General features: G+C 39.3%; 2 protein-coding genes across 5 annotated transcripts in view; one reads left to right on the top strand and one right to left on the bottom strand.

The window, feature by feature from the left end:
* Nucleotides 1-21,524, bottom strand: part of DDX50 (DExD-box helicase 50) — a 32,594-nt gene extending 11,070 nt beyond the window's left edge. Inside the window, exons 1-9 of one of the 4 annotated variants that reach the window (XM_060126286.1) lie at nucleotides 21,345-21,448; nucleotides 18,286-18,397; nucleotides 17,603-17,899; nucleotides 14,966-15,041; nucleotides 13,804-13,982; nucleotides 11,596-11,713; nucleotides 11,306-11,491; nucleotides 10,665-10,810; nucleotides 6,722-6,871 (exon numbers count right to left, since the gene is read on the bottom strand). In XM_060126286.1, the coding sequence (XP_059982269.1) occupies nucleotides 6,722-6,871; nucleotides 10,665-10,810; nucleotides 11,306-11,491; nucleotides 11,596-11,713; nucleotides 13,804-13,982; nucleotides 14,966-15,041; nucleotides 17,603-17,791 (1,044 nt within the window). In that variant the 5' untranslated portion in view covers nucleotides 17,792-17,899; nucleotides 18,286-18,397; nucleotides 21,345-21,448. Of the gene's footprint in view, nucleotides 1-6,721; nucleotides 6,872-10,664; nucleotides 10,811-11,305; nucleotides 11,492-11,595; nucleotides 11,714-13,803; nucleotides 13,983-14,965; nucleotides 15,042-17,602; nucleotides 17,900-18,285; nucleotides 18,398-21,344 lie in introns of all 4 variants that reach the window. The other 3 variants (XM_060126285.1, XM_060126284.1, XM_060126287.1) reach the window with 3 other exon arrangements.
* A 1,134-nt stretch (nucleotides 21,525-22,658) lies between these two features.
* On the top strand, nucleotides 22,659-23,193 carry LOC132507132 (deoxyuridine 5'-triphosphate nucleotidohydrolase, mitochondrial-like). Its single transcript, XM_060126193.1, has one exon. It carries the CDS (start codon nucleotides 22,679-22,681, stop codon nucleotides 23,171-23,173), a length of 495 nt encoding a protein of 164 aa, XP_059982176.1. The 5' UTR covers nucleotides 22,659-22,678; the 3' UTR covers nucleotides 23,174-23,193.
* The last annotated feature ends 4,043 nt before the right edge of the window (nucleotides 23,194-27,236 follow it).

Raw genomic sequence — 27,236 nt, 5'->3', positions numbered from 1 at the left:
TATGGAACAACTGAATAATTGTAAGCAGAAAATTTTCATGAACATATTTGTATTCTATAAGGAATATTCTGGCTACAATGTATAGAATATATTAGACAAGGGCAAGGCAAAAGCTAGGGAGACTCAGATAGCAGACTGTTGTAGAAATTCAGGAGAGATATCAGTGGCCTCATCAAGGCAGTGGCAATGACCATTTATTCATTTAACAAATATGTGGTAATCTACACATCAGGTACTAGGGATAAAATGGCAAACAAAAATTAAAACTTTCTCTGTCCTCATCGTCTTGATACTCTGGTCGAGGAAATGGGCATTAATCAAGTAATTAGGCACACAAATAAATTTAGCCAACAAGTGTAACTCAAGATGCATGGGTCTAAGAGGCAAAGGGCGTTTAGAAGAGGACAACCTGACCTAGTTTGGGGCAAGGAAGAATTTACAGAAAAGTACTCTGGACTGATATCTGAAGGATGGGAGCTGCTAGGCAAGACAGACTACAAGTTCAAGAGCCCTGTGGTGACAGGAAAAATAGCAGGTATGGTGAGAGTGCAGAAATAAGGGGAAAGTGTGATAAGATGAGGCTGGAAAGATAAGTAGGGGCTAAGCAGTAAATGAATTCAAGAACTATTAGCAGGGACTTCCCTGGTGGCGCAGAGGTTAAGAATCCACCTGGCAATGCAGGGGACACAGGTTCGATCCCTGGTCCAGGAAGATCCCACATGCTGCAGAGCAACTAAGTCCGTGCACAACTACTGAAGCCCATGTGCCCTAGAGCCCATGCGCCACAACTACTGAGCCCACGTGCCGCAACTACTGAAGCCTGCGCGCCTAGAGCCCATGCTCCACAACAAGAGAAGCCACCGCAATGAGAAGCCCGCACACCACCACAAAGAGTAGCCCCTGCTCGCCGCAACTAGAGAAAGCCTGTGCACGGCAACAAAGACCCAACACAGCCAAAAAAAAGAAAAAAGAAAAAAATAAATACTAGTATATGAAATTGAGAGGACTTGGTGAAGGGAGTAGAAATGAGGTATAAGGGAAAGAACCATATATATGACTCCCAGATTTTGAGCTTCTGCAACAGAAGTAGGGAAGAAGTGGACCACTTTAAACCATAGGAAATAGAATCTTAAAATACTTTGTAGTTACCTGGATGGCAAAAGGAAGGAAGAGAAGTCAAGGGTGATATGTAGATTTCTGGCTTGAACTATGGGTATCATTCAACAACAGGGAATGCTGGAGACAGTGGGTATAAGCATATAAAAGAATAAACTCAATTTTAGGTAGACAGTGGGTTGGGGTGTCTGTGGCCAGTATGATAAACACAAGTCTAGATTCTGGAGACAGAGCTAACCTGGAAAAAGATTTGGACATCATCAGCATATACACAATGACTGGAACCACAGGAGTGATTAGATAGATATATTTATCTATACACATCTCTGTACTTCTATATTTCTACACTTATTGACTGCTTATTATAAAAGCACTATACTAAATACTTTAAATGATAATTTAAGTCTTAAAAGTATGAAAAAATTTTTAATACCACTTTTTAAAAAAGATTTATTATTAATTAATTTATGGCTATGTCAGGTCTTAGTTACAGCAGGCGGGATCTTTCGTTGCGGCACACGGGCTTCTCTCTAGTTGTGGCATGCAGGTTTTTCTCTTCTCTAGCCGTGGCACGTGGGTTCCAGAGCGCGTGGGCTCTGTAGTTTGCGGTGTGCGGGCTCTCTAGTTGAGGCATGTGAGCTCAGTAATTGAGGCACGCGGGCTTAGCTGCCCCACAGCATGTGTGATCTTAGTTCCCTGACCAGGGATGGAACCTGTGTCCCCTGCACTGGAAGGCGAATTCTTTACCACTGGACTACCAGGGAAGTCCCTAATACCACTTTTTAAAAAGGAAACAGGGGCACTGAAATAGGAAGTTATTTGCCCAAGGTTATACATCTCGTAAGTAACACAACTAGGATTTAAATCCAGATCTGGGAACTCCCCTGGTGGTCCAGCGGCTAAGACTCCATACTCCCAATGCAGGGGGCTCCGGTTTGATCCCTGGTCGGGGAACTAGATTCCGCATGCTGCAACTAAGAGTTCACATGCTACAACTAAAAAAGATCCTGCGTGCCACAAGTAAGACCCGGTGCAGCCAAATAAGTAGATAAATATTAAAAAAAAAAAAAGTTAAAAGAAAAAAAAATCTTGATCCGTCAGACTCCAAACTGCAACTAATCACTATGCTCAGAAAGAATATGTTAAGTGAGAAGAAACAATTACAGAGGTTAGAACTGTGAGGAATGCCAATATTTAAAGTACAAGTAAGGGACTTCCTTGGTGCTGAAGTGGGTAAGAATCCACCTGCCAATGCGAGGGACACAGGTTCGAGCCCTGGTCCAGGAAGATCCCACATGCTGTGGAGCAGCTAAGTCCCTGCACCACAACTACTCAGCCTGTGCTCTAGAGCTCACGAGCCACAACTACTGAAGCCCGTGTGCCACAACTACTAAAGCCCATGCGCCTAGATCCTGTGCTCCACAACGAGAGAAGCCACTGCAATGAGAAGCCCGCGCACCACAACGAAGAGTAGCCCCCGCTCTCAGCAACTAGAGAAAACCCGCGTGCAGCAGCGAAGGACCAATGTAGCTAAAAATTAAATAAATGAATAAATAAATTTATAAAAACAAACAAACAAAAAAGAAAAAAACAATAGCTCTACAAGACAGCTGCTGCTGAGTGTTCTAAAGCAAAGAAAGGAAAGGTAAATTAACTACTCTTCAACATTCTTTCACTATTTAGACTCTCTGTTTTTACTGGATACAAAGCTAAAGTTACACAATTAGTTAAAATGATACTGGAGAAGATTGTGGCTGCACTGTCTTTGAATCTCCAGTTCTCACATAAAAACAAACAGGGCAGGACTTCCCTGGTGGCGCAGTTGTTAAGCATCTGCCTGCCAAGGCAGGGGACACGGTTGGAGCTCTGGTCTGGGAAGATCCCACATGCCGCAGAGCAAGTAAGCCTGTGAGCCACAACTACTGAGCCTGCACTCTAGAGCCCACAAGCCACAACTACTGAGTCCACATGACACAACTATGGAAGCCCGTGCGCCTAGAGCCTGTGGTCTGCAACGAGAAGCCACTGCAATGAGAAGCCTGCACACCTCAATGAAGAGTAGCCCCCACTCGCCGCAACTAGAGAAAGTCCACGCGCAGCAGCAACAAAGACCCAACCCAGCCAAAAATAAAAATAAATAAATAAAACAGGGCAACTAGGATGACAAAATAAAAAATCCACAAAGATCTATGACAAAACTTAGTGACAAGGTATTTTCATGGTTTCCAAAATATGAGCAGGTAGGGACAAAACCTGTATGTATTAGGGGTGAAGGGGAGGGGGGGACTTGCTAGTCCTAAGAACAGATACTCCCTGGAAAGTATAATGGGCCAATTTGAGAAAGTCAGCTGAAACTGGGAGAATTTCTGCACATTCAAGGGTAACTGTGAGACAGAGGTAAGGTGTGAAAGAGGCTGGAACATCCTGGGCCCACATGAACCTTCAAAACTAACAAACCAATGATCCCTTGCCAGGACAAAGTGCCCCCACATTGAGGAGAAATTATTGGACCCAGAATCCAAACTGAGGATGCCAGGGATCCCAGAAACAAAGGAAAGAGATGACCCAGATAAAAGTGAGGGGAAAATCAACCAGAGCTCAGAAAGTGGGAGACCTTTATTTCTTCTAACAGCTTTATTGAGATATAATTTGTAGACTGTACCTTAAACACTATCAAAAATAAGAGAGGCAGGGCTTCCCTGGTGGCGCAGTGGTTGGGGGTCCGCCTGCCAACGCAGGGGACACGGGTTCAAGCCCTGGTCCGGGAAGATTCCACATGCCGCGGAGCAACTAAGCCCATGCGCCACAACTACTGAGCCTGCGCTCTAGAGTCCGCGAGCCACAACAACTGAAGCCCGCGTACCTAGAGCCCGTGCTCCGCAACAAGAGAAGACACTGCAATCTGCACACCGCAACGAAGAGTACCCCTTGCTCGCCACAACTAGAGAAAGCCCGCACTCAGCAACGAAGACTCAATGCAGCCAAAAATAAATAAATAAATTTATTTAAAAAAAAAAAGAAGTAGAAACAAAAGACAAAGACTTTTCATAAATGAAGAATATATTGGAAGAAATACAAGACTGATTAAACACAACAGATGATGCCTTAATTTTGAAAATTTTGAAAACTGAAATAAAGAAAAAGATAAAAAAGATCTGAGATAAAGAGACAAAGGATAGAGGAAAAAAGAGCCAACATACATATAACAAGAGTCCCTAAAGAGAAAAACCAAAGCAATCAGACAAACCAAATATCAATAAATTAGGATTCAAGAAAATTTTGCTGCAATTAAAAAATACATATATTTGAAACTACAAATTGTGTACACTGTGTACTCAGAAGAACAACACCAAAATATATTCTAGTAAAACTACTGATTTTTAAAGAAAAAGGAAAAAAGCTTTTGTATTCAGGCAAAAAACCAAATCACTTATAAGGTGAAAAAAAAAATCAGACTGGCATCAGACTTTTTATTATAGTATGCTTTATTCCAATGGAAAAACATATTTAATATACTGAAGGAAAGAAAATGTGAACCAAGAATGTTATATCCATCCAAAATTATTTTTAAGGTATAAAGTTACAAACAAGCTATTATCAATAGTGAATATTGTTTCCATGAGCCCTTCCTTGGGAATCTTCTAGATAACAAGTGACAGACAACAACAAAAAACTGGAGAGACATTGACACAAGGACCAAGGGTGTTATTATCAATGAATGTTAACATCACAAAAAGAGAAAGAACTACACATTATATACCTCCTGATGGAAGTGCACCACTGCCTATGAAATAATTTTGCCACAAACAAACCAACCTGAATTTATAGGAAATACAGAAAACAGAAGAGCATGTTAAATGATATCACAGGGAAGCAATACTCTAGATTATGAAAACTTGGTTTCTTAAACAATAATAAAAAGAACTACAAGAAAAAAACAGATGGAAGAATCCATATATTGAAGAGACTTAATGAAATCACACAACACAAGACTCTTATTTGGGGCTTCCCTGGTGGCTCAGTGATTAAGAATCCACCTGCCAATGCAGGGGACACGAGTTCGAGCCCTGATCTGGGAAGATCCCACGTGCCACGGAGCAACTAAGCCCGTGCGCCACAACTACTGAGACTGCGCTCTAGAGCCTGCAAGCCACAACTACTGACCCGTGTGCCACAGCTACTGAGCCCGCATGCCACAGCTACTGAAGAGCACACGCCTAGAGTCTGTGCTCCACAACAAGAGAAGCCACCACAATGAGAAGCCCGCACACCGCAATGAAGAGTAGCCCCCGTTCGCCGCAACTAAAGACTGCACACAGCAACGAAGACCCAACACAGTCAAAAAAAATTAATTAATTAAAAAAAAAACGACCCTTATTTGGATCCAGGTTCCAAATAACAAACTACAGAAAACAGAGCATGTATGAGGCAACTGAGAATCTGAAGACTAATTTATATTTGAAGATATTAATTACTATTAATTTTTTAGATGTCATAACAGTATTGTGAGTGTTTTTGTTTGTTTAATTTATTTATTATTCACTTTTGGTTGCATTGGGTCTTCGTTGCTGTGCGTGGGCTTTCTCTAGTTGTGGCAAGCGGGGCTACTCTTTGCTGCGGTGCGCGGGCCTCTCACTGCAGTGGACTCTCCCGTTGTGGAGCATTGGCTCTAGATGCACGGGCCTCAGTATCTGTGGCACGCAGGCCCAGCAGCTGTGGCTCGCGGACTCTAGAGCGCAGGCTCAGCAGCTGTGGCGCACGGGCTTAGTTGCTCTGCGGCATGTGGGATCTTCCCGAACCAGGGCTTGAACCCTTGTACCCTGCACTGGCAGGCAGGTTCCCAACCACTGCGCCACCAGGGAAGCCCGTATTATGAGTTTTTAAAAAAATAACCCTTTCCTGGCCTTCCCTGGCAGTCCAGTGGTTAAGACCCCGCGCTTCCACTACAGGGGGGCACGGGTTCGAACACTGGCTGGGGAACCAAGATCCCACATGCCACATGGTGCAGCCGAAAGGATAAATTTAAAAAAACAATAATAATGCTTTTCCATTAGAGATACGTACCCAAATATTTATGGCCATAATAACATGTTATCTACGGTTTGCTTCAGAATAATTTCAGAAGCAAGAAATGAGTGGGCATTTGGATGAAATAAGATAATTGTTGCAGCTGGAAAACGAACACATCATTGCACTGTCAACTTCTGTGTATGTCTTGTATAAGTTTGAAATTTTCTACTATAAAAAGTTAACAGCAAAAAACACATGGATTTAGTGTTCTGATCCATTCATTCAATAAATATTTGCGATTCTTTTTATACCCAACTCTAAAATATTACCCACTCTTACCCATAGAAACTCATTTTGTTTCACTCTTTGTATTTTCAAGATCACATTTGCAAAGTTTTAAGAAAACTTCTGATGAAAACGGACAGAATTCTATCCTGACTTAACAGATCATGAGAGGCTGGCTATAAATTCTTTCTGAATGAGACTCAATTCCAAGAATGACTATCAAACCTAGTCCACAAAGGACATGATTTTTTTTTTGCTCAGTGATTCATACCTATAATCTCAATTAGAGAAAGCATGAAAAAAGACTTACCTGTTTTATGTGTGGATTCATGGCCATTTCAGTTACATTCTTTTTGGTCTCACAGAAGATAATAGCCCTCCCTTCAGACCCACTGTAGACTTGAAGGACATCTCCAATAACTGCTGGCCTCTGAGACCAGTGGCACTGGATGGCCAGATGCTTTGAAGAAAGAAAATATCAAATATCTGCTTCATTAAAATTATTGAAAAAGATTTCTCTTGTACATTGTTTTTTCTATTTGTTCAAGAACTGGCCTTCCTGGAAGACAATAAGACAACGATTCTCCCCAACCCCATTTGAAAACAGCAATCAGTAGGTGAAAGGATAAGCAAATTGTAGTGTACTTATACAGTGGAATACTGTTCAGTGATTAAAAGGAACCAACTACTGATCCACGCAACAATATGGATGAATCTCAAAACATATGCTGGGTGAATGAAGCCTTACAGAAAAAGAGTATACACAATATGATTCCATTTGTCTGAAGCTCTAAAACAGGCAAAACTAATCTATAATCTATGATGGAAAAAAAGCAGAACAGTAGTTGCCTCTGAACGGGGACTGGGCAGGGGCACGGGCGAACTTTCTGGGATCATGGTAATATTCTTTGTTTTGATAGGGGTTTGGGTTACACAGGTGTATGAATTTGTCAAAACGAAGCAAATGTACACTTAAAATTTTGCATTCTGTTGTATGTAAATCTTATCTCAAAAATTGTAAATATTAGGTGGATGAACCTTGAAAACATTATGCTACACAAAAGAAGCCCAACACAAAAAAGCCACATGTTGTAATGATTACATTTATATGAAATAACGAGAAGAGGTAAATCCATCGAGACAGAAAGCAGATTGATGGTTGCCAGGGGCTAGGAGAAGGGGGGAATAGGGAGTAAATGCTTAATAGTTATAGGATTTCCTTTTCGGGTAATGAAGCGTTTTGAAGTAGATAGAAGCAATGGTTGTATAACACTGTGAATGTACTAAATGACACTGAATGGTACACTTCAAAGTGGTTAATTTTAGTTATGTGAACTTTACGTCAATAAAAAAATTGTAAATATTGAACTCTAGCTAAAGATATGCAAACTAAAATACTTATGGGGAATTATACTTACTTCTGCAATTTGAAATAAATAAAAAAATAAGATGGATATAGGGATGAGAAGATATGCAATAAAGCAAATATAGCAAAGTATTAATGGCAGAATCTAGCTGGTGGGTATATGCGTGTTCACTGTAAAATTCTCTCAACTTTTCAGCCTGTTTGAAACCTTCATGATAAAATGTTGGGGAAAAAATATACTGTAACATTTTAAGTCTGTGCATTTTAACATATTATATCTCAGTAACATTGTTTAAAACAATTAATTACATAACACAGGGAAAAAAGAGATAAGCACAAAGAAGAAACTAAGAATCATTTGTACCAGGTATGTCAAAGTCTTGCTTCTTCCTCCCTACCTCTCAAAAATAAAAATAAAAAAGATCCTGAATCTGATCAAGCCTCACAATCTACCATCAACTCAAAGGAAAATGAAAGCAGAGGAACATGTTAACTAACACCACAGGGCTGCAAATCAGCAAAACTGAGACTATGGGAAACTTGTAAGACAAATGATCAGTTCTTTTCAATAAAAAATTGCAAAGAAAAAAAGGGACAGAGGGACCTGTATTTTAAAGGATTTAACAGAGGAATGGATAAAGAAGATGTGGAGTATACATACAATGGAATATTACTCAGTCATCAATAAGAAAATGAAACCTTGCCATTTTCGACTACATGGATGAATCTAGAAAGTAAGTCAGACAGAGAGACAAATACTGTATGATCTCACTTATATGTGGAATCCTAAAAAACAAAACAAAACAAAATGAAAACAGACACACAGATACAGAGCACAAAATGGTGGTTGCCAAAGTGCGGGCGGGGGAGATGGGGACCCGAAACAGGTAAAGGGGATTGACAGGTACAAACTTCTAGCCACGGGGATGCAATATACAGCATAAGGAATACGGTCAAAAATATTGCAGCAGGGGCTTCCCTGGTGGCGCAGTGGTTGAAAGTCCGCCTGCTGATGCAGGGGACACGGGTTCGTGCCCCGATCCGGGAAGATCCCACATGCCACAGAGCAGCTGGGTCCGTGAGCCGTGGCCGCTGAGCCTGCGCGTCCAGAGCCTGTGCTCCGCAATGGGAGAGGACACAACGGTGAGAGGCCCACGTACCGAAAAAAAAAAAAAAAAAAAATTGCAACAACTTTGTATGGGAACAGATGGTTATTAGACTTATTGTGGTGATCGTTTCACAATATATGCAAATATCAAATCATTATGCAGTACACCTGAAACTAACAAAATAGTGTACGTCAACTATATTTCAATTAAAAAAAATGATGGTGAATAAACGTTCAACACATGGATAAAAAAAGACTTAAGACATATAAATTAGTAGCAATATAAGGATCTTACTTGAATCCATATTCAAACAACCTATTTACAAAAAAAAGACAACTAGGGTAAGGTGAACACTAGATATTTAAAGATATTAAAAAATTGGGTTTTTTTACTATGATGGTAACTTTGTGGTTTTTTGTTTGTTTTTAAAGAGGCCTTATTCTTTTAAAAAAATATATAATTATACAAAAATGAAATGATGACTGGACTGCTTCAAACGTAAGGATTAAAGAATGTATGGGGGTATAGAAAAGATCAGTGTTAAAGCCTGGTGATGGGTACATCAGATACTTTGTACTATTCAACTTTTGTACATGTTTGAAAGTGCCCTTAATAAACTTTTCTCTTTTCTTTTTTTAATTTATTTTGGCTGCACTAGGTCTTAGTTGCGGCATGCGGGATCTTCGTTGCGGCATGCGGGCTCTTAGTTGCTGCATGCATGCAGGATCTAGTTCCCCAATCAGGGGTCGAACCCAAGCCCCCTGCATTGGGAGTGCACAGTCTTACCCACCGGACTACCAAGGAAGTCCCATTAATAAACTTTTCTTCACTGATACATTTTATGTTCTTAATGTAAAACTTTTACCCATTACAAAATATACAAAAAGCTTCCTTTGACCATCCCATACTATAAAAGTCCTCTTTCCCAGAAGTAAACATCATTATTAGTTTGATGTTTATCCTTCCCACCTAACTTTGTACATAAATACCTAAAAATCCATTTAGGATTATTTGTGTATTTTTTACAATAGTATGATTCAGTACTTATCATTTTATAATCTGTTTTTTATGAGTCAAATTCATTCTTTTTAACCATTACATTGTATTTATAGATTATACTCTTGTTCACCTGGACTATTTTTATTTACATACACATATATCTACATCTGTCAGATGTAAAAGTGACATATATGGTACATACCTGTCAAAATAATGCAAATATTACCTTTAATTCTTTTTTTAAAAAAAATACTATAGGTTTAAATTTTCATGGAGTCAAAATTATAAACCTTTTCCTTTATGGTGCTTTCTTCTGTCTTTATGTTTAGAAAAGCCTTCCCTTTCCTCAAATCAAATAACTGTTGACCTACAATCTGCTGTAAATTATTTTATGGCTTAATTTTTTTAAATCTTTGGGAATATTTTTGGTATACGGTATGAAATGAGGATCTTTTTTCCACCTAAGCTTTAACAAATTATCCCAACACCAGCAAATTGGGATGAATTACTTCGTTTTTCACATTCTACATACTTTAAGTCTGTCTCTATGGATGCCTGTATATCTCCTGTTAGGACTTGCCTGTTCACAAACTTTCTTCCCCCTATTTATTTTACTCTGCTCCTGAGTCTCAAACTATAGAAATACATAGGTATCTTATTGACTAAGGGCAAAAAAGAGATATTTGGCCTGAACTGGTACCCAAAACATAAGTTTAACTTCAACAAATTTCAAAATATCAACTAAAAGCTAAAATCTATCACACTGGAAAGCTACTTACTTCCACAGTAGTTGCAGCCTTTTGAGTCATTTTCCCAACAAGGTCAACCTGTTCATATCTGGATTTCATGTATTTTTTTGCAACTTTGTATACCCACTGTGGGCAAGTTGCAGAAAAAAGTAAAGTCTGAGGATTGTCTTCAGAATCTTAAATAAACAAAAAGAATTCAAATGCTTTCTTAATTTCTTAATATCCCACAATGTAGTCAGCTCTTAAAAATCCCCCCAAACTTCAAAGAAATAATGAAAAATTCAAAACTTGGGGTGAATTTTGAACATATAAACTTTACTGCAATTATCAAAACTTTCTACTTTCAAAACTGAGGGAAAATATCAATATGAAGAAAACTGAACCTAGAAGGAAGATGAGAATTTAAGAAATAACAATGAGCAAAGAAATCAGTAAAATGAGTTAGTAAAACTACTTACTATAAAATAATACATGGAAGAAAGCAAAGAAAGCTAAGAAAATGGTTAAAGTATGCTATTGTACTTTCTTGTTCAGGAAGAAAACAGATACCAAATACCTTTAGTTTTGTTAGAACACTGGGGACAATGTATTAAAAATCATAAAATAAAAAATTCATAAGCTTTTAGATAAGAAAAGAATTGCTAATGTGCTTATTTTGAATTAGGATATACCAGTTTTGTAGGATTCATGGATAATATCTTCAACTTGTTCAGCAAAACCTAAATCTAACATTTGATCCACTTCATCAAGCACAACATGGCGCAGTTTAGAAAGATCTAATCGGCCGCTCTGCAGATGATCTTTGATACGACCAGGGGTCCCAACCAAGATGTCAATACCATTTCGAATATGATTAACTGTGAGAGGAGAGAAATGTCAATAATATGTAAAAATTCAAATGTAGATTTTAGATTTGAGTAGCAAATAGATCTTTGTGCTACCATCAGACATGTTTACTCACTTTGGCTTTGATATGATGTTCCACCATAAAAACATGCCACACTGAGTTTCCTAGTTATATCTTTGAAGTCTTTGGCTACTTGGTTTGCCAGTTCCCTTGTAGGAGCCAAAACAAGTACCTAAGCAAAAGGTTTAAAAAACCAAAAGGTAAGTTTCTGTAGACCTCTAAGTTCAAACTGAGAAGACTATTTTTTAAGGTGCATTTAAAACTAGGAATCTCATCATTAATGTCATAGTATTTAAAGACAGAGCACAAATAACAAGAACAGCTTATGTTTATTATATCCTCCCTTACTTCCTTAAGGTCCCCTTTCAAAAGTCACTTTCTCAGTGAGGTTTCTAACCCTCTTTTCATATCCTCCCAACTGTGCTTAACTGTTTCTCCTTAGCACTTACACCATATAAAATATTTATATTCTACTGATTTGCTCATTGTCTCACCCACTAAAATGTAAGCTCCATGAAGACAGGGATTTATGTCAGTACTATTTATTATTTATGTCAGTACTGTTATTTATGTCATATTATTCAATATATTCCGTGAACTTCAAACAGTGCCTGGCACAGAATAGATACTCAAAAAATATTTGTTGAATGAGTGAATGAATGAATGTCCAATATGTGCCATTTTTTAAAAAGAAATATTTCAATTTATTTGTTAAGTAGAATATGAAACCGAATCTGTAGCTAGTACCAGAGAGTGGACTTAACTGTTTGGTGTTTAATGAGAGCAGCTTCTTCTACACAGGATCCCAAGAGACTTACCGAAAAAGGGGCAAAGCCCCTTATTAAGCAAATAAAACTCATGTTTCAAACAGGTTATACAAAAATTGATTTACCTCTATTTCTCTTTTTTTGATATTTAGAAAGTGCAGATTTAACAAAAAGTAGCCATAAACTTTCTATGTACAATGCTGATTATAATTCTGCAAACAACAATAGTGCTTTACACGAATTATTTAATTTGATCCTCACAAAAACCCAATGAGGTGGCATTATTTTCCCAGTTTTACAAATGAGGAGCATGAGTTTTAGAGAAGTTGAGTCTTGCCCAAGATCAAGTAGCTAGAAGTGGTGGAGCTGGAATCTCCAGTAATGTCCTTCTAGCATAAAAGCTTTTTAAATGCAGTGTTGGGACTGTGTCCTATTTCTATTACTTTCAGACTTCCTAATTTCACCTAAGAAACAGAACTCTCTAAAAAAAGATTTGTCCTGTTCCAAGACCACTGTTATTTAATTACATTCATATATGTGAATTTACTTTCACACTGTAATAATATTTAGAAGTCTCAAAGAACAAATTACTTTTAGCCACATATCTGTTCAAATTTTGATACTGATTCTTTTTCTTGGCCGCGCTGTGCGGCATGCAGGATCTTAGTTCCACAACCAGGGATGGAACCCGTGCCTGCTGCAGTGGAAGTGTGGAGTCTTAACCACTGGGCTGCCAGGGAAGTCCCAATACTGATTCTTTTCTTCTTCACGTTTATGAACCTGAAAGTGAACATAGGTTCTAAAAGGGTCAAATTTTAGGCTAAAATTTCACTAGGTCCTCTCTGTTCTTTACTACTGATAAATTAAGACAGATCTCCAGTACTCCAACAACACAGGGAGTAGCAGTATCATTTCTACAATACTCTTAAAGTCAATCAGTAAAATAAATATTATTTACTGAATGAGCAAATAAATACCACTTCAGCAAAATTACTGTTTAAAAGCAAAGGTCAGAATTGAAAAAAGAGAAGAAAAAGGTCACTAAATATACTAACTGTAAATACTCCTAAAATCAGATATGCTGGCTTCATAATATACAGTTATCAAAGACATCTATGGATCCATACACATTACATTCATACGCAGTAACTCACTTTAGCTTTATTTGAGATTTATCTTAAAAATCAAATTTTTGCTTTAGGACCCAAATTTTTACTTTATGCCCCAGGACTGACTAACTTTTCTATCTTTGGGGTACTTGAACTTAAGACCAGTATGTTGTGGTTTGTTTGTTTGTTTTTTTGGTCACGCTGTGCAGCTTGCAGGATCTTAGTTCCCAGATTCAATCCCTGCTTGGAGACTGAATCCGGGTCACGGCAGTGAAAGCGCCAAGTCCTAACCACTGGACCACCAGGGCATTCCCAAGACCAGTATACTCTTTCTTTCTCTTTCCATTAGAGTAATGTTTAAACCTTTTACTCCCTATAATGGTTACCTTTGGTGAGCGGCTTTTTTTAATTGTCTCTTGATTTCTTTGGAGTCTTTCAATCAAGGGGATGGCAAAAGAGAATGTCTTTCCTGTTCCTGTCCGCGCTTGAGCAATTAAATCTTTTCCTTCATATACAGGACCAAAAGTCTTAACTTGAATAGGAAAGAGATATGTTACCCCTCGACCTGTAAAATGAGATTTCATTGAAATATTTACTTAAGACCAGCAATAGGAAAAACTACATTTATTTGAAAATAACATTCCTGATTCATCAACATGTGCCTAAAGATACATCACCTAACAACATTTACATTTATTCCTACCCCAAAGAGGAATTATTTAAATATTGGTCTGAAGGACTTCCCTGGTGGCACAGTGGTTAAGAATCTGCCTGCCAATGCAGGGGACACGGGTTCGAGCCCTGGTCCAGGAAGATCCCACATGCCGCGGAGCAACTAAGCCTGTGCGCCACAACTATGGAGCCTGCACTCTAGAGCCCACAAGCCACAACCACTGAAGCCCACACACCTAGAGCCCGTGCTCTGCAACAAGAGAAGCCACCGCAATGAGAAGCCGGCACACCCACACGCATCAACGAAGATCCAACACAGCCAAAAATAAATAAATAAATTTATTTATTAAAAAAAAAAATTGGCCTGATCTTTTGACAAATACATATAATTCTTTAAAGTTAAAAACCGAACCGAATACCAAAAAAATGATGTAGAAATAACTGCAATGAAAAAAGCTATTTCTCTATGCTTTGTATATTCTCCTTTTGGTCAGAAAAGGCACAAGAGTTTTCTAAAATCTAGTTTTAGATTTTCAATCGCATATCCATTAAAATTCATTGTACCGGGGCTTCCCTGGCGGCACAGTGGTTAAGAATCCGCCTGTCAGTACAGAGGACACAGGTTCGAGCCCTGGTCCGGGAAGATCCCACATGCCGCGGAGCAACTAAGCCCGTGCGCCACAACTACTGAGCCTGAGCTCTAGAGCCCGTGAGCTACAACTACTGAATCCTGCGCGCCTAGAGCCTGTACTCCGCAACAAGAGAAGCCATTGCAATGAGAAGCCCGCTCACTGCACTAGAGAAAGCCGGCGTGTAGCAATGAAGACCCAACACAGACAAAAATAAATAAAATAAATTAAAAAAAATTCATGGTACCTTTCAGAAGCTTTATAGTCTCTTCAGAAATAGGGAAATTGGAGAAGCCTCCTTCTTTCTGTTCACGTGTTAGTGTCTGTCAAAATGAAATCAAAGGCCTAACTGATATAGTTCATATCCGACCAGGTATTTAGAATCTTTCACTCATTTACTGCTTTTAGCTCTACTAAATGAACTAACAAACCAACTTTAGTTAGTATTTGCAAAAACTGTATAGATTAACTTACAAGATAAATTAGTGGCAAATTCTTTTAATTTCAAAACTGTCTCTTCAAATAACAAGCTTAATACACTTTCTCATAATACATTTAAAAATGATTAATTCACACATAAAACTCTTTAGAAATACATTTACTACATAGATCAAAATATAATTCCACTTGACTGAATGTATTATGAAAGAGGTATTCAATAATCTAAATCATATTCACAGATATAGATAATATTAATTATGAAGATTAACACAAGCCTATAAAACCGCCCCAAAAGAAGCTAAGCAATGAGGAAAGTAAATTGTTTCTAAAACTAAAAGTTAAATAAGTTGTTCTATGAATCTAAAAAGCATTTTTTATGTCATTAATACAAGGAAAAGTTCCTGTAAGCTTGAAAGTTTCTCAAACATATATAGAGGTCAGCATGACATTGTCATTTAACATCTATTGAAAACTTTGTGTACTAGTCAATGCATATATAGAACAAAGACAATATATCTACTTAAAAACTTTATTACTGGTTGTTTAAAGAAGGTAGTTCCAAAACCACACACCATAACAAGTTTCAAACTAAGAACCAGATAAAAGACATAACATCAAATTCAAATTTAATCCATTTAAGCAAACCTCAATGTTATCTTTTTAAGATTAAAGAAAAAAATTTTATTAGAAAAGTACACATTTTCATTGCAGAAATTTTAGAAACCATATTAAAAGAAAGAAATTGTAAAATTATCTACAATCCAATCAGCTAAAGACACATTTGAAACACACACTCCTCTATGTACATATACATTTTTAAATGAAATAAAAACATATGTATATACTCCTTTGTAATCATTTTTTTCATTTAATAAGATAGACTGAATACCTTTCTAACATATCTATGCCCTTTAAGATCAATGCATTCTATTACATAGGTATAGCATATTTTATCAAACCAATTGCCTACTATCAGACATTTAGGATGTTTAAATTTTTCGCTATTACCAACATCACTGTGATAAGATACTGATTCATACATCTCTGTACACCTCGTGATAATCTCCTTAGGAGGATAAATTCCTAGAAGTAGAACTCCTGAACCCTAACATAATCTAAACAAAATAATAAACAGTTAAGCTTATTACAATACAGAGCACTATAGCAGGCAAAATCCCAACAGAGCAAGAAGTACACTCTGCTGCTCAGCAATACAGATTTGTAGGGCCTTATTTAGAACAACTCTCTAACATATATGCTTCCTGACAAATAGCAAACTCGCAAATAAAAAAACACCATATTGTAAAGCAAGGATTCAACATTTTTTCTCAAAGCTCCCCAAAGATTACACATTAAATTAAGCTCAAATGTATTTAAATTAACAGCAACTATCAGATTCTTTAAATGTAAAGATTATTAAATACCAAGAGTTATTAAGAATATTAAAGTTCTTTTTTGTTTAAGAGCTGAGTAATTTAATGACAATTTGTAATGCCCAGATAAACCTATGAACTCTGCTAGAGGAAAAGTGCAAAAACAGGGCTTCCCTGGTGGCGCAGTGGTTGAGAGTCCGCCTGCCGATGCAGGGGACACGGGTTCGTGCCCCGGTCCGGGAAGATCCCACATGCTGCGGAGCAGCTAGGCCCGTGAGCCATGGCCACTGAGCCTGCGCGTCCGGAGCCTGTGCTCTGCAACAGGAGAGGCCACAACAGTGAGAGGCCCGCGTACCGGGGGGAAAAAAAAAAAAAAAAAGTGCAAGAACAAATTGAGTAAATTCTGTGCAAGAATATACCTACTCTAACAGATACTGGCAAAAGTAATGAGTCCAGGAATGAAGATTCTATACTAAGCATGTTTTCTATACCTCCCAAAAAATTAATATTCAGGAGAACAAATTTCTTCAGATCATTTTCATATGTTTCATTTCTGTTTTAAAAAGGCAAACAGCTTTAAGATTGAGTTACAGTAAGACCTAAAAATCATTGAAAGTTGCTATTGTTACAGAAGCACAAGAAACAGAAGGCAAAATATACAAAGTCAAGAGGCCTTTATGTACCCCGTTTCAGAAAGTCAGAACTTAATTCATGAGTAATGATGAGGGCTGAAATAACCATAAGAAATGCAAGTAAGTGATCATCAATAAGCATTTGGAAAATCTATTTAGGAACCCAAATGTACAGGCAAGGTTTAAACTTGACCAAGTCCCCCCCCCCCCCCCCCCCCCCGCACCAATCTCTTCACCAAGAAAAAGGCAATATAATGAAAGAAACAAGAGACAAAGGGGAAAAGGCTCAGGTTTCAGCTGTATAGACTCCCCAGTCCAACTGAGAGTATTGGACAGTAAGCAGGAAATACTGTAGAATAAATTCTAGTTAGTCTTAAAGAATCAAATTATCCTGTATTTCAAGGATAATGTCAAATGCAAAACAAAAAGTATCCATACCTCTTCTAGTTTATTTTCACTTGATTTATGAGTAGAACTATCTAAGGATGACACTCGCTTTGATTTTTTTTCATATTCATCAATATCTCCATTTGACAGATCTTTTCTTCTTGACTTACGAGATTTAGAAAATTCATCTGAAAGTCTATTACGTCCTTCCTCAGTGTCACCATTTAGTTTCTCTTTCATTTTAGTTTTTTTGGGTTTGGGAGCATCCAGGTGATCTGCAACACCATTTTCTCTTGTTTCTGATTTCTCATCTGAGTCATAATGGTGCCTTGACTTCCTTCTATCACTCTGTGGAAAAACAAAGAAGCAGTGACAAGAGGGTGACAAGAGGGTCACAAGGTTTGCTTTGCTTTTAAGACTCTAGAGAAGTTAGAGTATGACTCCCCCAACCAGCAAAGCTCAATCTACAGTAATCTTGAAAAGGTACCTGGTAGAAATCCAGACTGGTTGCTAATGCCAAGCCTAAGCTTTACCTATTGCTTTCTTTCTCAGCCCAAATCTTGCACTCTTAAGACCTGGCCTCTAGTCCCTCTTTAATCCCATTATAACATTTAAGGGAAACTGAAATAGCTTCTTTTCAGTAAAAGAATGAGAACTCAAGATTTATAAATTAAAAAACAATCAAAAACTTCTAATATCTCCAAGAAAAAAATTAATATTTACTGAGTACCTACCCAGCATTGTGTAATATGTTTTCGGCTTATCTTGTTTAAATCTTCATAACAACCCTATAAGGGAAGTACAGGTCCATAATCCCTTATCCGAAATTCCAATATCCATAAAGCTCTGAAAACCGAAAGTTTTTTTGTAATTTATTTGGAGACAAAACCTTACCTGACCTGAACTCATTTTGTGGTAAAATTTGACTTCAACTAATGTGAGACAATCTGTAATCTTTATTTATTCCACTTAGTATGAATATTCACATTTAACATTAAGGTGTTTGATTATAGGTTCGGGGCCCCAAACCCTACTAGGGTGTTACCCTTTTAAAAACCCCAGAATTTTGAATTCGACAACATATCTAGCCCCAAGAATTTTGGATAAGGGATAGCGAACCTGTATCACCTTTGCCATTTTACAGACGAGGAAACAAGTTCTTAGAGATAAGTAACTTGCCAAAGACCCACATATGGGATTTCTTGCAAGTGAAAGTGCTAGAAATCAAGCCCTGTTTGACTTGAAAACCCATGCTCTTTTCACATCATGCTTCCCCCCTGAACTTTGATAAACAGGTTAAAGAAAAGCCCAATTGTTATACTCCTATGGAAGGATAACTATATTAGTAATCCCAGAAAATTTTTTAAAGTTTTACAAATTTAGTTAATAGAACTTTAAAAAGGGGGGAGGGGGTGGCTTTCTGCAACTTTAGTTTTGAAATGCCAACTTTTGTTTTAATATTTGCAGACAGCAAGAAATGATTTGGAAATTTAGCACTTCAAAATTACTTGGTCAAATGTTCCAAATAAATTAGATGGAAATGTTCAAAATAAATTAGATGGTAGTGACTAGTCTTGGTAAAAACAACCAGCACCAAAATTTTCACCATGATTTACACAGTTTCTACAGAATACTTTCACATACAATTTTCTCATTCATGAAATAAGCGTTGCTATGAAAACTGAATATTTGAAAATGCTCTGTAAACATTAGAGTTTTACATTAATATAAGTTATAGAGTTATATGTTACATCATTTGATCTTTAGTTAACTGAACTATCCCACATCTCCCCAAACCACTAGATTCTTCTATAGAAAAACAAGATTATTTATAGAGCAAGCCTCAGGGTTTGAATTGCTCCTGGGCCTGCACTTCAGGGAGATGAAGCAAGATAAAATGAGACCTCTAGGTTCAAGCCCAGCAATACTCAAGGTGATGAAATACATTGTTCCACATCAGATCCACAGTGCTCGACACTCTCCATCTTCTTGGCTTCCACAACACACTACATTCCCTCCTTACCCTGTTACCTCTATCTTCTTCAATGTCTCCTCTCCCTTCTCCTTCTGTGGATGCTCTTTAAGTCTCTGTTCTCTATGTACACTTTCATACCATTTTCATGGCTTCAACATACACTTCCAGGCTTCCTTCCTAACCTGCACTCCAGTTCTGAGAACCTAAGGCCCAGCTCCATATCTTAACACATCCAAAACCAGTTACCTTCATCTGGATGCCAGACCACTATTTGAATGTCTATTTCTATTAGTTGGTACTCCAATCTGTTTCCAAATCTTTAGTTATCTTTCATAATTAAAGGAAAATCAACAAGTACCTCTGGAGAAACTACAATGTGAAAGCCACTAATTCACAAGGATATAGTGAAATGCAAGCATGGACAAAGATATGGTCATTTCCCTCAAGGATCTTTGGGAAATACTTGGGAAAGATATACTCAGGAAGAATGAGCTAACTTTACAAGGAAGGGCATAATAAATGCCAATCAAATGATAAAGATAGCACTCGAACAAGACTTCAAGGGGGAATGAGATTACTGTATGTGTACACTGGAGTGGTTATAAAAGACATAAACTAAACCTTGACAGATGGATAGGATATGGATGCAGAAGGAGGGACAAGTATTTTAGAACGAGCAAAACTTAAAATAACTGCTTGGTGATTCCACTTACATGAGTTATCTTCAGTAGTCAAATTCATAGAGACAGAAAGGAGAATGGTAGTTGCCAGGGGCTGGAGAGAGAGGGCAACCGAGGAGTTGGTGTTTAATGGGCACAGAGCTTCAGTCTGGGAGAATGAAAAGTTCTGGAGATGAATGAATATGATGTCTGCAGACCAATGTGAGTGTACTTAATGCTACAAAAATGTATACTTTAAAATGGTTAAAATGGTAAATTTTATAGTATGTGTATTTTACCACAATCAAAAATAATAACTGCTTGGCTAGAATGGCAAGTTTACCTTGGTGATAAGGTCAGAAGGGTAGGTTCTGCTCTCTGGGACTACAGAGAATATTTTCATTCTTTTGTCAAATGTCAGCCTTCAAACACTGCTTCCTTACCCTCCAAGCTCTGTTTTCTTTTCTCTCTCTTTCTTCTTTTGAGGGATGGGGCAGGAAGTCTCTACAACTCTGCTAACAGGTTCCTTGAGAGCAAGGACCTTCCTGGTGCCCAGCAAAGAGTCTGGCATAAATTAGGCTCCATAAACATTTGTGAATTGAATGAAAATACTAACATAAAAGGCTATTACTAATACAACCCACGCGATCTCCATCACAGCCAAATCCTGGCAATTTTCGCTGTGACACTTTTCCTCAATCCTCTACTGACCCGTTATCGAGGTTTGTAAATCTAAGATCGCTTTCCCCAAGATTCTCGCATACAGGACAGAATGACGGAGAAGTTACACATATTCAAGGCAATCGTTTTTCTTAATCATCTTCTAAGACGGCCAACCAGAACCAAATGACAGGCCTCGCTGCTTAAGAAGAGGACAGAAAGAACAGATTCCGCGATGAGAACTTGAGTCTGCCCATCTCGTAGGCGGCGACAGGAAGGACGGGGACCACGAGAGGCCGGGCCCAAGCTCAGTGCTGCCCTTCTCCAGGTTAGGGGTGTGGAGGTAGTAATGGTCCCGGAGCGACCTCCCAGGGACGAGGGTGGCGCGAGGAGAGGCCCTCGGATGCTCCGGCCCGGTTGTGACAGGCCATCAGGTAGACTCCCCTCCCCGCCCAAGCCGGCGCAGCCCAAAAGGAGGCGCGGCCCGTCCTCAGCGCACCTTTTGCCTCTCCTTCCTCTGGCTCTCGGTCTCCTCCAAAGGTGCCTCCAGCTCCATAATGTCCCCCCAGAGGAGTTTCCCAGGCATCATTCGCCGCTACTGCTGCCGCCGCCTGCCTCTGGGCACGGCGGCCACAACTACCTACGGGTAGCGACAGGGTGAAAGGAAGCGGGGGCAGGGCAGCCTCCCGGCCAAAGCCTGCGTCACTTCCGGGACACGCACCGCACGGCGGGGGAAAATAATCCCGGATACTCTCCGTTTAAACTCTCTCCTTGCGGCTCAGTCTCCCAGCCAATGAATGCGAGGAGTCTCGATTGGCTCACCCTTCTTCTGAAATGATTGGCTTCTAGAGTAAAACCCTGACCAATCTCCATAAAGGAGGCGCGAACTGATTAGCATAAAATGTTCGGATTTGTTTTCTCTCTCTCCCTCTCCCCCTCCCCCACTCCGAACATTTCTCTTTGCCACAGCGGAGATGCTTCGGGGCTTCCCAGCATTCACTGCTGGGGCTAGGAAGCCCCTCAACGGCGCCGGACAGCGGCCGCGCGCGCGGCGGGCTGGCAGGAGAACCTGCCCGTGGAGGGCGGGGGGGAGCGGGCGGGGCGAAGGGAGCGCCACGCGCCGCGTCGCCTTTCGACGCCGGAAGCTGCGGGCCTCGGCCCCGCCCGTTGCGGGGTGAGGCGTTAACGTCTAACAGCTTCGCCCGAGGCCAGCGGCCCTGAGTTGGTGGGAAAGGGTGTCTTGGGGTCTGGAGTGGGCTAGATGGGTTTGAGGTGAAGACTAGGCCCGGACAGCCTTCCCTCAAGTCTTAGATTTTAGTCATGAAGTTGGTCCTTAGTTTAGTTTAGGGCCTTCCCACCCATTTGACATTAGAGGAAACTAACCCCCTAAAAGAGGGATTTACTTGTCTGAAGTCACACAGTTCGTGGCACACAGGACTAGAAAACTCAACTCCTGAATCCGAGATCAGTGCTTTCCCTGCCACACCAACCTTAAAGCTTTGGGCTTACCAAAGCGTTTGGGGGGAAGATGCTCCTATGAAACATAGAATGAATGATGTTAGGAAAACCTGGAGAAACCTAGAGAAAAAACAAGCCTAAATGTCTTTGACAGATTATGTATTTGCAGTGGATAAAAGGATATTAGTTATGGGAATTAACTGGCCCTGAATTACAGCCTTGAACAAAACTGGAAACCTTTTGATAATACAAAGGACTAACTCCTGAGAATGTACCTTTCTTTTCTTACATCAATGGTGCTAGCTGGGGTGCGCTACGCTCATCCTGCTGTCTCTTGTTCCGCCTGCTCCCTTTGTGCTCCCATTCTGCCCTGCCATGCCCTGCTCTCAAGAGGCCCAAGTCATCTCCCCCAGCAAATGGGCCCGGCCTGCGGAGGAGGGCGGCATGCGGCTCCGCTTTGTCCGGCTTTCGGAGCACGCCACCGCTCCGACCAAGGGGTCCGAGCGCGCCGCGGGCTATGACCTATACAGTGCCTGTGAATACACAGTACCACCTATGGAGAAAGCTCTTGTGAAAACAGACATTCAGATAGCTCTTCCTAATGGGTGCTATGGGAGAGTAGCTCCACGTTCTGGCTTGGCTGCAAAACACTTCATAGATGTAGGAGCTGGTGTCATAGATGAAGATTATAGAGGAAATGTTGGTGTTGTACTGTTTAATTTTGGCAAAGAAAAGTTCGAAGTCAAAAAGGGTGATGGAATTGCACAGCTCATTTGTGAACGTATATTTTACCCAGAAATAGAGGAAGTTCAAGTTTTAGATGACACTGAAAGGGGTTCAGGAGGTTTTGGATCCACTGGAAATAATTAAAATTTATGCCAAGAACAGAAAATAAGAAAATATACTTTTTCCTTGAAAATAAAGACTTTGCTTAAAGTGAAAACAAAAAAAGGTGCTAGCTGATTGGCTTTCATTTCAGAGCCATTTCCTTTTAACTCTTCATGATCTCTTCAACCTACTCTTGAGAACAAGAAAGCAAATGGCAATGTAGAAGCAGGGGCACTTCACAAACCACTTGACAATGTCTAGCACACCAGTCTTGTAACCTGAGCATCAAACTTACGTCTTAGCAAAATTTCAGATTGCTACAAGTCCTGGAGTTTGGGGATTGGTCCTAAATAGCTGAAACCACAAATGATAAATCTGTGATTGCTACAGGCCTCCTGCATTAAGTGTGGATTGGCCTGAAGTCAGGGGCTATATGTTTATCTAAATGTTACCTTATGGATTCAATACTGTGAACAAATGGAGTGTTCAGGTGTTGATGGTGAAAAAATGTATCTCTCTCCCTAGATTATGGGAATAGCTATGCATCTCTAGATTGGTCTTTTCTAAAACCTTTTTGTCCCACTCTCTCACACCCACTCCCAATTCTACCACTGTGAAGTCTTTGTAGCCTTCAGGGTACAAAGGTACAAAGCCTTCAGGGTACAAAGGTACAAAGCCGACAGGGTACAAAGGTTCTCCTGCCAGGGTATGATGTGCATGGAAGCAGGAGTGGGTGTGGCTAAGAATGTCACAGGTATAAAATTGGGATAATAATAGGAATAGATGTTAGTATGTTGTGGTTGAAAATCAAACACAGATGAAGTTTTAGCTCCTCAAGACTATTTTTGGCATTCATTTTTATGTCGAAGGTCATACAGCAGGTCTGAAAAAGGAAAGGACTAGACTGTTGGAGACGCTCTAGGCAAGAGACTAATAAGTATACTAGTGTTTTTTAAATGACCTTCTGTGATTTGGGACACTCTAAAAACCCTACCTTTCTGAGCACCAAACTCATGTAAACAAAACTGGCTGCTGTCTATGTCAGGTGGAAAGGGCAACTGTGTGTAAATTAAACCTAGTCATAAGTAACTTGACCAAACTGTGGCTTAGCTGAAAAAATTGGGGTACCACTACATATGTGTTCTCAGTGGGCATCAAGTAGAAAACTTGGGAATGGGGATGATGGAATAATTCTTTTTTTCATATTTGGTCCCTATAAGTCTCAAGAGATTTATACTGATGATGAAATTGATTGGGGGGGTGGCCTTCCCTGGTGGCGCAGTGGTTAAGAATCCACCTGCCAATGCAGGGGACATGGGTTTGAGCCCTGGTCCGGGAAGACCCCACATGCCTCGGAGCAACTAAGCCTGTGCGCCACAACGAGAGCCCGTGAGCCACAACTACTGAAGCCTGTGTGCCTAAAGGCCATGCTCCGCAATGAGAAGCCCGCGCACCGCAACGAAGAGTAGCCCCTGTTCGATGCAACTAGAGAAAGCCCGTGCGCAGCAACGAAGACCAAACGCAGCCAAAAATAATAAATAAATAAATTTATTTTTAAAAATTTATGGGAGGAACCTGAAGGGGTAGCATGAATAATTAAAATGTACAAGTAACTCAAAATGTAATCTTATTAGAACATCTTTGTTTTCCAAATATCTTGCCAGAGCCACTGATATAATTTCTTTCTCAAAATTTGACAGTTGGGGTGCCTCATCTGATGGTCTGTTGCAACATTCTATAAAGATTTCCCTTGCCTTTCACTTTGGCTCATTAAACTCTATAAAAACAAGATGACTTTTTTTTTAAGATGACTTTTTATAAACTTGCCTCTCTCTGGTCATTCTCAAACCTAGAGGGCTAGATTTTAATTTTTATTCCATAGAGAGTAGAAGGTAAAAAGAACCATCATTTTGCATCTGCATGTCAATCTTATGTGACAAGAGGAATTGAACCATCATTTTTAAATAACATAACCATCATGTTATGAGATGGAAATAGTTTAAGGGTCAGCTATAAATCGATCAAGAGATACTGGGGGCAGAGTGAGGAGAGTACTAAGAAGAAGAAAATGAAAGAGAGACCAGGAATGATGTTTCTGCCATTGCTAGCCACATGACCTTGGCCAACTAAACTCGAGAACCTGTGTTGTTAGTAAAGTGGGGGGCAAAAATGCCTTCCCTACTGATCAGGAAAACTGGGGGGATCCCCTGATATAACAGTACAGCAGAGATGATGTACAGAGGTACTTATATTTCTACTTTTAGCTCCAGGTTTTGACAGTGTTGGCGAGGAGACAGCTTTGAAAATATTTAGCATATGTATACTGATGTATGTATCTAGCTCCTAATTCAAATTATTTGGGAAAGCTTTTTAAATAGAGGGAGGAGGTCTGTTTCTCTAATCAATTACTTTGTAGATGCTTTTCAATCAAGTGGTGGAAGGGAACAGTCACATCAGTTACTCCAGAAGAGGGCACCATTCCCCAAGAATAGGACCTGCTCAACTGCTAAAAATGGAACATGTGTCTAAGACTTCAACTGAGAGAAAGATCTGTAGAGGCCAGAAAGATAGTCATGAGTTTGTTTTCGATATATCCCCTCACCATTCTTGTTTCGTGACTCTCATGTCTCTCTTCCACACTCCCTTTAGGCACTAGTCTGTCTTCCCCATTCCTTAAAAGCCTTCTCAGGTAGCTGTAGGATGGGTTCTCAAAATACAGTTGATCCCAAATTTTTTCACTGCTACGGCTCTTTCTTCTGTTTTTTCCTCATGGCTCTGACACTTTGAAACATTCTGTCTGCTAAATTGCATTTAATAATAATTGATTCATGATCATTCTTCTAATATATGAATAAGATATAAATGAAGCTTAACAATGTCACACCAGCATGTGATAGGGTTGCATTACTGAGCAGGCGTAATTTCAGTCATTGGCAAAGAAACTGATGTTATAGTAGCAAGGAGTTAAGCAAAGGGAATGTACAATTTCCATTAGGATTTTTTAAATATTGAAAATAGTTTGCAGAAGCCAGCTATTCTGAGGATTCCTAGGGGTCTGAGATCCCAGATGAAAGAGGATGAACATGATCTCACATTATGAGTAGCCACAATCAGCCCATGCTTTGCATACTTTATTCTATTTATAGCATGAGGTATGAACTGAAAACTTGTTAGCCAAAAGCATAATACCTCCCCCAGGCATATCTGGATTTTGATTAACGATACTTTTCTATAATCTTAACCGAAAGGACTCTCTAAATGGAGGAATTCCAGACAACCTGGCAAAAACAGGTTACCTGTATAGTAGGCCATGTATTAGACAAGTTTTGTGAATCAATATATAAAAATATACACACATATGTTTGTAACAATAATAGGTGCCTCCTGCATTGGACACTTTCAATAGATTATCCTCAAATCTTACAACAATCCTATAAAGTAGATATCCTTTACAGATGAAAAAAATGAATAGAGAAGTTTGGTAACTTTCTCCATCACACAGCTACCAAGGATTGGAATTGGGATTTAAACTTATCTGACTCCGAAGCTCAGGTCGCCATGCTGTTTCAAGAGAACAGTTTTCTCTTAGCAAACAGACTGCAATGGGAAAGAGAATAAGTAAAATTTCCACACACAAAAATAGTGGGAAAAAATTCAAGTCACCCATTGTAGAGAATAATCTCCCAAACAATTTAATAACATGCACACTCATCTTTAATACCTGTGGTCATATGTTGTGTTTTATAGAAGGGAGGTTTATTGGTTTCATAATAGGCTTCATTTAATATATTTAGAGAGTGTCATAATGCACCTGGTGGCAAGATTAGATGGATTTCATTGGTCCCTTGAGGTGGATAGAGTCACAAAAGACTCTGGATTCCTTACTCTATTAAGAAAATTGTCCAGGTCCAAGATCAAAGATAGAAGAGTTGCTGGTACTCATTTTTCCAAGGATTGGCAGGGATCGGTGCAGAAATGAAGAACTGGAAGCAACTTGGGAATCTTGAGTGAGTTCAGTACTTCACAGGATCCTCAATGAATCTTTTTTTTTTCCTTTTTTTTAATTGGATAGATTTGACATATCACCTTCACTGAGTTTTATAAG

The sequence above is a fragment of the Lagenorhynchus albirostris genome, chromosome 16 (genome assembly GCF_949774975.1).
Source record: "Lagenorhynchus albirostris chromosome 16, mLagAlb1.1, whole genome shotgun sequence".
In the NCBI taxonomy this organism is placed as follows: Eukaryota; Metazoa; Chordata; class Mammalia; order Artiodactyla; family Delphinidae; genus Lagenorhynchus; species Lagenorhynchus albirostris.
Note: the sequence above shows the minus strand (reverse complement) of the source record. Positions and strands in the feature narration are given on the sequence as shown.